At 37.2% G+C, this 15,072-nt stretch overlaps 1 protein-coding gene and 1 pseudogene across 2 annotated transcripts in view; both read left to right on the top strand.

Moving 5' to 3' along the window:
• The window catches only part of Grid2 (glutamate ionotropic receptor delta type subunit 2), a 1,380,466-nt gene that overhangs the window by 721,812 nt on the left and 643,582 nt on the right, over positions 1–15,072 (top strand). For both annotated transcript variants that reach the window (XM_027926659.3, XM_027926658.3), the window contains one exon: positions 9,605–9,810. In XM_027926659.3, the coding sequence (XP_027782460.1) occupies positions 9,605–9,810 (206 nt within the window). The remainder of the gene's footprint in view (positions 1–9,604; positions 9,811–15,072) is intronic.
• On the top strand, positions 3,502–4,617 carry LOC114085499 (actin, cytoplasmic 2-like; annotated as a pseudogene).

The raw sequence follows: 15,072 nt of genomic DNA, 5'->3' as shown, positions 1-15,072 counted from the left end.
AAAGTGGTTAGACAGTCTCTTAACCAAATCCTCATCTCTATTTCAATCATATGTTGGTTTCATTCTTAGGCAACACTAGGCATCCTTACAGAGGATAGTACTGATGAAATTTCCTTGGGCAATATATCACATATATGGATTTATATCCATTTATATAAATTTATATCATTGATATCAAGTCTTATATTCTATTTGGGTCTTTTGTCAATCCTGGAACCAAGTAATTTGGTCAGGAATATGGAGGGTTCTAAAGCACCAGTCTGAGTTTCATGAAGTCCCCGAATTGGACAAGTGAGGATAGGAACACATAAACACATGCACTTCCTTATTTTGTTTGAAGGAAATTATCCTTATAAGAATAAAATTAAGGAGATTATATTTTCATTAAAATTCAAGATTTAAACTATTTTAAAGCACACTTTTAAGTTTAAATATGTTCAATTTTGTTTTGTTCAGCTAAAAAAATTGTTTTGTTATCTTAGCTGTTCTGACATTTTTCTTATAGTTACAGGGTAGGTTTTTTCTATTCTGCAATAGGTTTTTGACCATATATAAATCTCTGCCGTAATTTGTTAACTAATTTGTGCAGAAGCTTAAATATGCATAATGTATTGATAAAGTAAAATACCTTAGCATAGAAATGACCAAATCATTAAAAAAAGAAATACATACTTTTTGACAACACCATGTACAATAATAAAAATTTCAAATTCAGGGGATTCACAAATGTGTTATTTATGAGTTCTTCTGCATAATGAAAACATTGATTTAAGTATTCCAAATTAAGGGTCAGTTACAGCAAGCAACCTGAGGTACTTAAGCACTAACTTTGACTATGTCACCATTTTCTTGCAACTTAACTGCCACAAGGAAGACCCGTGTGAAACAAAAATAAGATGTCCATCCTCATAAATTCATTTCTAAAAATGATAACATTCCTTGGCAATCTTGATGTAGGTTTAATCAAAGCCCATAAAATGGACACATTCCTCTTAATTGATTGGAAATGTTTATGATTACCCTGAGGGTGTTTTCAAATGTCTGATGAGTATAATATTATTGACTTTCTCTCTTGACAGTTTTAAAGCTGTTTATTACCCATTTGGCTACTTTCCAGCTTTCAGTTCTCTCATTTACTTAAATGTGCATCAGTAAGCATATAATTAATGCAAGCAGTTTATTGAACTATTTCTTTTGCATTAGTATATAATATGTCAATTCTATAAAAATATTTTTTGACTACTTTGGATTTATTCATCAGTAAAATGTCCTTTAAAAATATTGATCAGCATTATTGTAAAGATGACTCTCATACTGAAAACCTATGAACTTAACAAATCCCAAGTTCTTAACAAAGAAAAAAATGTCATCAGTGGGTCACAATTGCTATACTATATCACCTCAAACTCTAAAACACCATATTGTTACCTTTAGTTTTAAATATAAAGCAAAAAATGTACCACAATTGCCAAAAAAAGTACTCACTAAATGACTGCAATTATTTTTGAAGTGAGAATTCTCCTAAATCAAATTTTAAAAATTGTCCAATACTAAAAAGTTTTATTTTCTCAGAACACAAGTCTTATATAGAGTTAGCTTTGCTGTTCACATGTTGGGAAGAATTCATGCAGCTCGATGATAGATCTCATGTATCAAGCAGTAAACGGATTTCTTTTTATCAAAAAAAAAAGAGAAAGTCACAAGGTCTTAAATTTTTAAAAGTTGTCATACTGTAATAATTTCAGATATGCCAAGATTGGATAAGTGCAGTGCTGAAGTCTTCCTGCTCAAACTGAGGTCTTCAGTGCATTAAATGATCAAAATGATTAAATGTGCCTAATCTACTCAAAGGAAAAGAAATGAATAGAGGAAAAATTAGATATGCAAACTTTGTGACAGATCTCTTTTCTTATTGAATTCAATATTTTAAAGGTAATATTTGAATACAAAAATCAGACCATAAATTACTATTTTGATGTTTTCTGGAGAATGCCCCAACATTTAGCAAAATTGGAGCTTTAATTTGTAAAATGAGTAGTACTGCAAGATTATGCTGTGGTAATTGAGTTTCTGTTATCATCTGGTGGTATGTACAGTACCCTCAATGACAACAAGGGTTTTCATTTTACTCAAGATTCTCTTCCAAGTACTTTTCCTAGTGATTGGCACAATGATTGTTTTAGAAAGTCATCTATATGGATGCTGACTATGGTATGGGGTGTAACATCATGTATCATGTATCTGGCTTATCATGTATTAGTCTTATTTTTCTGGTTTATCATATTTCTGATTTCTTTCTAGGGTCAGGTTAGAATTGCATTTCTATATTAAATTTGAATACTAAGATTTTTCTACTGTAATCTATTTTAATATAAAACACTTTCAGTAAAAAGATTAAAATTAATCTTAGAGATCATAATAAAGTCATTTTACATGATTTAATAAAATGAATCATTAAGTTCCAATCAGACACTACATCTTCAAGAATTGTTGTGGGAAGCTGGCCTAAGTAGGTAACACAATTTAGAGATCAGAGAAATTGATGATTGCTAGAATATTAAGTTCTAAGAATGTTATAGAGATCAACTTTTATTTCTTATCAAGATTTTCTTCCATTTTTCATTTGTCTATAGAAAAAAAAATAGCAGAAAAATAAGTAAAAATAGAACTTTTGCCTGAGGTTGCTAAAGTCTTGATAATGAAAATGTACACTGCATAGAAGTTTACAGATTAAAAACTGCTTTAACATGATATACACATCCTATTTCTTTTTATCAGGAATCCCAGTAATTAGGTGAGGTTATGGCTCCCCTTGTAGGTAAGCTGTAGGTGGTTACTACTTTCCCCATGCTTTCATTCCTTGTTACATTGCCTATATTTGGCAACATCACATTAACACATAATTTCCTGCATAAATGTCTATTCCTCCTCTAAAATGGAAACTTTCTGAGTACAGGAAGTATGCCTGCATCATAGTTATGAAACTACCACCTTTTTTAAAAATTATGTATCATATCTGTCTATGGTAGTCAACACCCTTCCTTTTACAAGTGACAGAAGCTCGCTTCAAACTAAGCTACTAGTTTTGAATTGTTTTTTCTGAATTGACTCTTGTAGTTGGGAGAAGAGCTGGCTATGTCTGTTTCTCTTTAGGTACTTCCTCACTAGACCTCCTAGCTCCTGCAATCCCAAACTACATTACAACCTGTGTTACCAAAAAAGACCATTTGTTTTACATTATCTCTTTATTAATCTCTGCTTCAGTGCTGTAACTACCCTTAGACTAATTATTTAGGCCAAGGCTATGATGCACCCAAATGAACCAGCTCAAGACCACAGGACCCTCCAGTAATATAAGGTAGAGGGCTGCGCACATGTGGAACACAGGGAAAGGGAACAGGTTTATTTCTTAAATGAAAAATGCCAACTTGTGTCACTCGCTGCCGTTCGCCGCTGCTCGGCGTCCTCCCTCTGCTCGCCACCCGTCCTCCGCCAATCGCAATGGAAGAGGAAATCTCTGCGCTCCTCATTGACGATGGCTCTGGCATGTGCAAAGCTGGCTTTGCCAGCGACAACGGTCCCCGGGGCCATGTTCCCCTCCATCGTCGGGCGCCCGTGCCACCAGGGTGTGATAGTGGGCATGGGCCAGAAGGACTCGTATGTGGGTGACAAGGCCCAGAGCAAGCGCGGCATCCTGAAGACCCTGAAGTATACCATCGAGCACAGCATCGTCACCAACTGGGACCATATGGAAAAGATCTGGCACCATACCTTCTACAATGGGCTGTGCGTGGCCCCCGAGGAGCACCCGGTGCTGCTGACTGAGGCCCCCCTGAACCCCAAGGCCAACAGAGAGAAGATGACTCTGATCATGTTCGAGACCTTCAACACACTGGCCATGTATGTGGCCATCCAGGCCGTGCTGTCCCTGTACGTCTCTGGGCGCACCACTGGCATTGTCATGGACTCTGGTGACGGGGTCACCCACACAGTGCCCATCTATGAGGGCTACACCCTTCCCCACGCCATCCTACATCTGGACCTGGCTTGCTGGGACCTGACAGACTACCCCCTGAAGATCCTGACAGAGCGCGGCTACAGCTTCACCACCCTGGCGGAGCTGGAGATGGTGCGTGACATCAAGGAGAAGCTGTGCTACGTTGCCCTGGACTTCGAGCAGGAGATGGCCACTGCTGCATCCTCCTCCTCCCTGGAGAAGAGATAGGAGCTGCCTGATGGGCAGGTGATCACCATTGGCAACGAGTGGTTCCAGTGTCCAGAGGCACTCTTCCTGGGTATGGAACCCTCTGGCATCCACAAGACCACCTTCAACTCCATCATGAAGTGTGACATCGACATCTGCAAGGACCTCTATGCCAACACCATGCTGTCGGGCGGCACCACCATGTACTCCGGCATTGCTCACAGGATGCAGAAGGAGAACACAGCCCTGGTCCCCAGCACCATGAAGTCAAGATTATCGCTCCCCCTGAGCGCAAATACTCTGTGTGGATAGGCGGCTCCATCCTGACCTCACTGTCCACTTTCCAGCAGATGTAGATCAGCAAGCAGGAGTAGGAGTCCGGCCCCTCCATTGTCCACCGCAAAAGCTTTTAGATGGACTGAGCAGGTGCCAGGCACCTGCTGCATGTGCTGAATCTGAAGTATAAATTTGCTCTGGCAAATTTGAACCTAGAATAAGCCTTTGAAAAGAAATTGTTCTTGAAGCTTGTATCTGATGTCAGCCCTGGAACGTAGAACTCGTTGCTGATTTTGACCTTGTATTCAAGTTAACTGTTCCCTTAGTATATGTTTAATGCCCTGTGCATATCTTTGATTTAAGCCCTTAGTCCATGTGGCTCGGTCACCTGTTACCTGAGGTGAGGGCATGCATAAAGGAGAAAAGTCCGTGGCTTAGCGAATCTGAGACCACAGCAGTGATCTGTGCAGGGTATTCATGTGTCAGCTGACAGACTTCCTGGATTGCTAGGGCTGGCAAGAGTTCCTGGGCCAGCTGTCACTTCTCGCTGTCCAAGAGGGTGGGAAAGTCCGAGCCTTAGGACTCAGTTTCCTTTCTTACCAATGTTCTCCCGCCTGACCACCATCGGTTATTACTTGCCTTGAGTTAGAAACAGTCTGCATTTACATCTGTAAATTTATTCATTTTAATTTATGTAAGGTTTTTTTGTACTCAATTCTTTATTAGATGACAAATTTTTGGTTTTCTATTATTGTGTGAGAACATTAGGCCCCAGCAACACTTCACTGAGTAAGGAAAAATAAAGTGCTACAGTACAAAAAAAAAAAAAAAAAAGGAAAATGGCATCTTATTATTTGAATAAAGGAGACAGAATACTGGAAACATAAAAACAGAAGCTATCAATTATGAACTTGATTCCAAGTTAATAGGCCTATCTATATAGGCTAGAAAGTGGGGATCCAAACCTGATTTTGTGGTATCAAATGCAGTTTTACTTCCCCCTAGATGAAAACCTGTTTTATAAAAGATAAATGGAAACCAAATGTGTGGCTCACTCCTGCAATCCCATCAGCTTGGGAGACTGAGACAGGAGGATCAGGAGTTCAAAGCCAGCCTCAGCAAAAGGGAGGTGTTAAGCAACTCATGAGACCCTGTCTCTAAATAAAATATGATGTGGCTCAGTGGTTGAGTGCCCCTGAGTTGGATCCCCAATATCCACCTCCCAAGAAAAAGATATGGATTGTGACTAGACATAACTTAACAGGGCTTTTCACATCATTTTTTTCTGAAAACCAAAACAATATTTTTTGATCCCAAAAATGTAGGGAAAATTTTAGACTCTGTTCTTTTCCCTAAAATCCCCCTTCAAAACTGGAGAACCTATTCCAGCAACTGTTGTGAGTACTGGCAGCTGACTACCCTCCGCAGGAATTGCCTTCACCTGTGCAGAATTACTTAGGATCCATGCAGTGTTAAAAAGCCTCTCCTTCTTCTAGACTTACCTACCTTGGGTTCACTCTGAAGTCTATCAGGCCTCCATAGCTCCCTTCAGAGGTTCGTTGAGACCAAACGACAGCACCACATCTCTTTGCAGTATCCTCTTTGCTCCCTCTTCTTATGTACAAGAGTGATTCCTGAGAGCAGTCCTTAATCACCTTTCTGTTATCTAACCTCCATCTCAAAGTTGGCATCCATGAAAACCCAACCTTCTACAATTTGGTATGTTTTTCCTGAAGCTGAAGGATGACTTGAGTTTGACTAGTAACTGAAAATTATTGAAGGTTATTAGGAAAGGTATTTACATGTTTGTAATGTTTCTTAACACTTTTATTTTAAATGTCTATTTAATTGAAATGTATGCACTATTTAGTTAACATGGGATATCTAATATCTTATTTCCTATTATTCCAAGTTAACAGACCTATATAGTAGGTAAAAGCCTCTAGGAAAAAAAAATCACTAAAAGTAGTAACAAAATCCTAATCTGGGTCCTTCAATAACTATGCTTAAGGGAAGCAAGCAGATTAGATAAAAATATAATACGTAACTGTGCAGATTGTGTTGGGTATGTATATTTACTGGAGAAAGAGAGGACTCATAACCACAAAGGAGCCTGTGACACAAGGTTAAGAAATTGGAGCACTGGTTCCCAAGTTGGTCTCTTAGGAACCATCAAGTGAGGAAAAGTCACTGGATTTTGTCCAGAGTGTTTCTGAGTCCATAAGAGTGGGGATGGGCTCAGACATTTTCAACAAGTTCTCCAAATGATTCGTAAATAAAATTCAGTGGACCAAAATTTGAAAAATGCTGACTTAAGAATCAAAGCATAGTTCTATGTAAGTTTCTATTGCTGATGAGCATATTACCCCATAATTAGAGACTTAAACAACACAAGTACAGTTGGATAGTTTGGACTTCTGGGCTAAAATCAAAGTACTGGTGAGGCTGTGTTATTTTCTGAGGACCCTAGGGGAGAATCCATTTCCTCACTTTTACCAGCCCACCCACCTTTCTTCACTCTTGCTCCCCTCCCCTTAACTAAAAAGGCAGCAACAACTGCATCTCAACCCATTCTTAAGGGGTCTGCTCTCCCCGTTACTCCTCCTGTGCCTCCCTCTTCCAATTATCGGGGCCCAAGATTATACTGATTCTACCCATATGGGTTGGTGTCTCTATATTAAATTCACCTGATTAAGAACCTTAATTCTGTCTTCATCCTTGATCCCTCTTTGCCAGGTAACCCAGTGTATTCACAGATTATGGGAATTACAATATGGGCATTTTGAGGGCCGCCTTTCTTTTGCTTACTACAAATTCCTTTGTCGTGCCCAGGGAAAAGTCTTATTTTCCCTTTAATCTTATGTTTAATAACTCAGTTAATGAGCCCCCAACCCTTGCTATTATAAAATCATCTAGTCAGTAGAATTAATAATTACTTGGAACTACTGAAACTATTGTTTAACTTTCTGTTATCAATAAATAGCACTAGTCAGAGGGGTGCCAGCCTGGTAGCTCCTTGAGGTCAAGCATCATGTCATTTTTATTTCTGTAACCCTTGGAACTTTGTTCATTAACTGCCAACTAATCAGCATACAGATAATGAAACTGAATAATTGTGATGGTAATCTTCATGTTTAATTAACAAAACCAAAGTCCTACTCTCTCTTCTAATGATTCTTTTACACAGAGCAGCTAATAGCATGATTCAGATCCTTCTCTCATTGCATTTACCAATTGCTACTTATCATGAGTATTTAGTGTCACTCTCCTCTCTTATAAGCAAAACTATTACTGCTTAACAACTGCATCCCAAAAGCTACCTTGGATTTCATACTTGCTTTTTTGGGTTAGCAAGCAATCAGTTGATTTGAGGCAACTGCATTATGGGTGGGAGAAGCATAGTCAGTTAATGTGTGGAGAAGCATAACAGTTAATGTGCTGTTATTGATAATAGGAACTGTCCTGTCATGTGTTAGACTCTACACTGGATTTCGTATACACACATACTTGCCAATTTAAATATTCAAAGGATATTCACACCAAAGGTAGAAAATACATGTTGAGTGTGTTCAAGTCCTGATGTAATACTTCTGCCCGTGGCTACCAAGTTCCATTAGAACTAATCCTTTATTTAATCCATGTGCCAATGTTTTACACCTTTAAGGACTTTCTAAGTTGAATATTTAATGAGCATACAATACCTTTGATATTCCATCTCTTCTATCTCTTGTTCTGCTCTAGCTGAACCTTTTGTCCTTTTAACCTGCTTCAATGCTTGGGTTTCTAATGTATTAGGAATGAGGAATGTAAGGTAGAATTTATACAGGATGTCTATTCTGAAGACTGTGAGTCATCATACAAGTGAATATAGCCTATTTATTTAAAAAAATAAAAGCAACCATAAGAAGAAATAAAAGTTTTTTATTAATTTGAAACTTTACAAATGTAAAATTTTGTTACCTGTCAGTTTCTAATTTTACAGCTATTTCTGGTTCTTTGGGCTTATTTAATGTTTTTGTATTAATTATTCCCCTTGAGAGGCTTAAGATACACTCAATTAGGGATTTTAAGATACAGTCTATTCATAATATGTTCCTAAATCCTATTTGTTTCTTACTTTTGCTAATTATTTTTCCTTTAAACTTTTTTATAGCCTGGACTTATTACCTTGTAAGTTAAGATTTTGTGCCTAGTACACTTTCCAATCATATTTAGCACTTTAAATCTCTACTATAAACATCTAAAGGGGCACTAGAAAGAAATATTGATAACACGCAGATACTTATTCGTATGTAAAATATATATCCAAGTGTACATTTTTAATTTCTTTATTTAGACTGGATTTTACTTTCCTTATCTGAATGTGAAGTAAACACTGGACTTTTTGGTAACTTTTCAGAACTTTCCTTATTTTGGAATGGATGTGTGAATATTTTATAGATTCATTTAAAATTGATACCATATATAATGTTTTCTTAAATGCTAAAATGTATTTTAAAATTTGTTTTACATACATGGTGTATTCTTTATACTCTTACAAAGAAAAGTATACCCTACCAGGTTTTTCAAATTTAAGCTAAGGAGGTAGTACTGATAAAATAGACCAAAATGCAGATACTTTACTTGTGGTCCAAGTGACCTAATATGGTTTAAAGACAATTTCTTAAAACACTGTTGCTATTTATTTAGATTATAAATGTCAATTTGATGATATTGTTATTTATTTTAAGAAACACTGGTAACCTTGATTCATATTCATCTGTCATCAGTGATATTCATACCATTCTTTAATGCCATGTAAAATAGAGAGTTACTTTATTTCTTCCATACTTTAGTAAAGGAAATTTCTCTCTACCTCCCTCCATTCTATGCCCACACTTTTCAGAGTCAAGATAGTTTAGAATGCTAAGTGGATAGATATAAATCCATTTTTAAAATAATTTCATTTTTGACACACAGTCTATGGGGTCAAACCACAAACATATTTGACAATTCCATCAGATACTCAGTAATTTAGACAGCCCATGTAATGTGGAACAATAAACTATTCTGATATTAGTGAAATAGCTTTTGATTCCCTTCTGTGTTGTAAGTCACACTTTGATGGGCTTTTAATATTCCTAGATATCCGTGGAATACAAGAGTTTTTGGACAAAGTGTCTCAGCAAGGAATGGACGTTGCACTTCAAAAGGTAGAAAACAACATCAATAAAATGATCACCACTCTCTTTGATACCATGAGGATAGAGGAATTGAATCGCTATCGAGACACTCTTAGGAGAGCCATCCTTGTTATGAATCCTGCCACAGCCAAGTCCTTCATTAGTGAGGTAAGTAAAAATCATCATGCAGTTGGGGTATGGTGGAAAAACTAAATACTTTGGAATGAGCCCTGCAGAGGAGTGAAAGTTAAGAGCAGGGTGAGGGAATTAACTGCTCAACTCTCATTAACACTAATGGAAGAAACACAGCAAATTCTTTGCACATCACATTTACCCCATACTGTCCAGTTAATTGCTGAGAATGTTTGTATTTATGTATATTTAGGCACAAAGCCAGGACAATTTTAAGAAGTCTTATGAGGGTTGAAAAGTGCTGTTGACCTGAATAGATCTATCAAGGTAACAAATGAATTCACAAGGGTACAGCTAACTAATACTTAAATTTGCAAGTTAAAATTTTACTTCTGAGAAAAGATTTACTTGAATAGAATGTGATTGCCTAAACATGATTACTTAAAAAAAAATATAACAGACTTACTTTTGCTCTGGGAACTCTGTAGGAAGACAAGTAATTAAAACTGCATGAAACTAAGCAAAGTGATGACCAATGCACATTTTATGATGCCACATCTTCAACTTTTTAACTGTGGCTGCTAATTTGGTTAGAAGATTTAAAGCTCTGTAAAAATACAGGACTTTCCAGTGATTGCTGTTACGTCTCTTTATTCTGAAATGCTTGTGATTATCTTGCAAAGGACTATTATCAAGCCATTTTAGCCTTACTTCCATTTTAATTTTGTCTAGTAATAGAACTGATCATGACATTCATGTGTCACATCGTGTTTCTAAGTTTGGTGACTTTATTTTGTTCATACTTTTTTCCTCACTTCAGCCCTATGGTTTCTTTAGCTTCTAAATCCTGCTATAAATTAAGAAGTGTTAGAAATTCTGTGATGCTCTGTAATAGAATTGTTTTCAAGAATCTTAAAGCAAAGTATAAATCACAGAATGGTAAACCTTATGGAAACTATCAGTAATACCAATTTTTAATTTTAACACAGAATGTTGTTATGCAGTTATGGATAAATATAGAACTTTAACATTTTGAGTTTAGAAAATAACTTAATATCATCAAACATTAGATTTTTCCACAATAGAAAGAACACTTTTAGTTTCAGAGTTGATTCTTTCAATAAATACAAAATATTCTAGAATATTAAAAGCAAATATGAAGAGATATAATATAAATCAAAATGGAAAAACTGCAGTAAATGAAGTACAACATTAGTGGTCACCAGAGAAGACTTCATTCACTTTGTGTCTTGCATAGGAGTTCACAAAAGTGTTATAACAAGACAAGTGTAAGTCCATCTCAGTTCCATTCTTGTTATGAGTCATGGAAAAATTACTTAATATTTCTGAGTCTCCATCTTGTCCTCAGTAAAATGAGAGTAAGATTGATTTAAGCATATTAAGAGAATAATGTAGATTAATAAGATATCCTATGGAATATCTTAAAAAGTGGTGGTGGGCAGGGAGAGACCTGGAAGTTAGCAGATACTCAAGAGATAGAAACTTCTAGATCACTTTGTCTAGGGGAAAAAATGGACAAAAAGTGCCTGCTAATGTGAAAATTATGTCAAGATGAGCAGACACTCCCCTTCATTGTATGCTCACAGTAAAGTTTTGTATAGGTTAATAGCGGGATGAATGAGGAAGAGCAGTGGTATATACTGTGTGAAATGAGGACTTACCCCAGATGGCAAAGGCCCTGGAGTGCCAGGGCAACAGTTGATCTCTCTTTGGTGAACATTTAGAAGCAATGGGCTGAGAATGGGGGATGGCATGCTCAGACTTTCCTATTGAGAACTGACAGTTGGGGAGCCATGAGGTGGAATGGTTCTCTTTCAGACAGAGAAGATGGAACTGATGGTTGTGGGACACAAGTCCATAGGAGTGAGAGTCACTCAGGGGCAGACTTTCAAGAGTTCAAGTGGCCAGGAAATGGAAAAATCAGAGAATGTAGAATTTTTAACCTGGATTCCAGGAGATGATGGTATAGTACTAGTTTGCTAGAGCTTCTATTACAAAACTGCTAACCAGGTGTCTCAAACAACAGAAAATTATTGTCTCCCAGTTCTGGAAGCTAGAAATCCGAAATCAAGATATTAACTAAGTTAGTTCTTTCTCAGAACTCTGAGGGAAGGAGATGTTCCAGACCGCCCCCCGCCCCTCTCTCTCTGGCTGGTAGATGGCTTTCTTCTCCTTAAGTCTCTTCACATCATCTTCCATCTGCATGTCTGTCTAAACTTCCTCTTTGAAATGACACCAGTCATTTTGGATTAGGGCTCACCCTAATGACCTCATTTTCACTTGATTACCTCTGTAAAGGTCTTATATCCAAACAGAGTCAAATTCTAAATACTGAGTGTTAGGATTTCAGCATGTGAATTCTGCATCGTAGACGGCAATGAAAACAATAATTTAACCCGTAACAGATGTCATTCTTGGTTATGAGCAAATAACCTTATTTGCTCACAGGGGAAGGATTTAGAGTTCAATTTGAAACATATGGTGTTTGAGCCAAAGTGTCCTACCCAGGTGATTATAACTGTATTTTAACAATTTTGTTCCTAACTCCTCTTACTATTTACTGTTTTTTCTCCCTACTTATTAATTTCTAAGGTTTTTATTTATTTTATTTTATTTTAGAGAGAGAGAGAGAGAGAGAGAGAGAGAAAGAGAGAGAGAATTTCAATATTTATTTTATTTTTCAGTTTTTGGCGGACACAACATCTTTGTTTGTATGTGGTGCTAAGGTTCGAACCCGGGCCGCAAGCATGCCAGGCGAGCACTCTACTGCTTGAGCCAAATCCCCAGCCCCAATTTCTAAGGTTTTTATAAACAATAAACTCATTTCATTCTCATACAAAAACCTTTGAATTGGTATTGTCATTATCCGTGGTTTATTATAGATTAGGCACTCAAATGTTAATTAATTAGTCAAGATAAAACAACTAATAAGAGGTAGTTCTGGAAATGATTCCAAGTAGTCTGTCTCCAGAGCCTGTGTGCTTAATCATAGTTCTCAAAAAGGGTGGTTGCAAGTGCACAACTTGAGTTCAGGAGAAAGATCAGGGTTAGAGATGTCAGTTTTTTAAAAGCAATAAAGATTGATTTATTGTCCAGTTTAACCTGCATCCTGTGCTAGGCTATAGCAATGCTTATGAAGATCCAGTACCTCTCTTCAGGTTTCTAGTCTGGTACCAGGGAAGGAAATAGAATGTCAGCATTATAGGATGCAGTAACGGCAGGTCTCACATCCATCTCGAGCTACAGGGCCACCTGTAGTAGTGTGGAACCACCTCAGATCCAGTTTCAGTGGTAAAGTGTGTGATTGTGGAATTATTGAGGAAGGAGCTTGGGTCCCAAAGGAGGTGCGGCTTGAGTTGAGCATTAAAAGACATATGGAATTGGATTAGGCATAGAAAGGAGAGGAATACAACCCAAGAAGCAGGAAAATCAGGAACACAAGCATAGGGGAAAGTGATGGAGCAAGATTACAAAGGGCCAGGGAAGTAATGGATGAAGGTGGGTGTGCTGAACACTCTGTTTAGAGGTTTGGTAATGAAAGTAAAGACAAATTAGGATAATTAAAAAAAAAAAACACCTATATGTTGAATACCAGCAACAGAAAAAATGGCTCATTTTTAGGAAAGAAATTGTTGAGCCATTTTATATAGACCATGATATACCAAGCAGTTAAAAAGTGTAATTGTAGAATGAAGAGGGAACATTGATAAGACTCTGGTGGTAGAATTTGTGAAACTCTGCCAGGGAAGGACTACCTATGACCAATAATCTAGAATTACTATTTCAAAGGTAGATGAAATTATTTCAGACTTGTAAAAATTTATTTTCTTTGACCATCCTTATATATCTCATAATCAATTTCAACCAATATGATTTTGACTTGTATTCTTATTTTGGCCCCCTTTCCTAGACTCTCAAATACTTCTAACAAGTTATTGCTTCCATCTTTGTTCCCAAACACATAACATCTATGTATGTGATTTTTCTTGAGAGACTTTTCTGCTTTCCTCTATTCAGTCACCATTTTTCCCCTAGTAACTTGTCTTTATAATCACTAATTTTTGCTCCAAGCTGTGAACAAATTTATTCCACAGTTACTATGATTTAAATATTAGATATTTAAGCTTCTTTGAATGCAGGAATATTCAGAGGTGAAATGATTAGATTATGAGAGCTATAACCTAGTCAGTCCATACTACCTTGAATGGAATGACTGGGTGGTAACTGAAGGAAGGTGGGGCATGGCCAGAGGAGATGGGTCACTGGGGTGCATGCCGGAAGCATGAATCTTCTCTGTGACCCCCCGACCCCACTCATCACTTCCTAAGGCTGCCATGAACTGAGTAGCTTTTTTCCACTGGGTCCTTTTCTCATGATGTTCTGCCTCATTTTGGGCCCAGAACAATGGAATTGGCCATCTGTGGGCTAAGACCACAGAAACCACAGGCTCCAAATAAACTTTCTCTTCTAAATTGCTTTGTCAGGTGTTTTGGTCAGAGAGACCCCAAAACAAACAAACAAACAAAATATCTAACTAAAACAACAGTTATCTCACACAGTGATATAGGAATGACAAAAAGAATGTGAGCCACCTCCACATCAAGCTATACTTTTCTGATCTGCATGGTGCTTCCTGTTTCTCAATGAGCTGTTTTCAGACATTGTCCAGCTTGTTTCTGCTTTCCTGTGGGTCCTAGGAGTCCTTCCCCTGCTCAGGGAACAGGCTGACCCTATCTCTGCTAGAAGCAGTTCACAGAAACAGCAGGCAGCTCTGAATTCAAAAGAATGCACTCAGGTTCTACAGACACAAAGAAAAATAGTACCTGACCTAGAGAATTGCTCAGTGCAGTGGAAGAGGCAGTCATATAACTAAATAATAAAATGTAAAAGAAAAACGCTGTCCTACTGATGGGTAGATGGTATTCCTAGAATCTGGTAAGAAAACTGACTCTGCTGAAAGGTTGACATGGTTAGGACAAGTTTCACAGAGAAGTTTTTTCTCCAGAATCTTGAAAAGGGAATAAGAATTCATCAGGCAGGCAATGGGGTAAACTGCAATTCAGACTATGTATATTTGTATGCATATGTAATATGTTGACAGAGGTAAAAAATCTAATTCAAACAAAGCTTTTTGATAAAAAGTTCCTCACTCAATTCTTTTCTTTCTACCTCTAATTGTTTTTTTTAAATTACTTATTTTTTATTTTAATTGCATTTGCTTTTGAATATTCTGTGCATTCACATAGTTTAAAGCTTTAAAGTTTTAAAAGGATCACT

The sequence above is a fragment of the Marmota flaviventris genome, chromosome 7 (genome assembly GCF_047511675.1).
Source record: "Marmota flaviventris isolate mMarFla1 chromosome 7, mMarFla1.hap1, whole genome shotgun sequence".
NCBI classification, from domain to species: domain Eukaryota; kingdom Metazoa; phylum Chordata; class Mammalia; order Rodentia; family Sciuridae; genus Marmota; species Marmota flaviventris.
The sequence above is the reverse complement of the archived record's forward strand: the minus strand, read 5'-3'. Positions and strand labels throughout refer to the sequence as shown.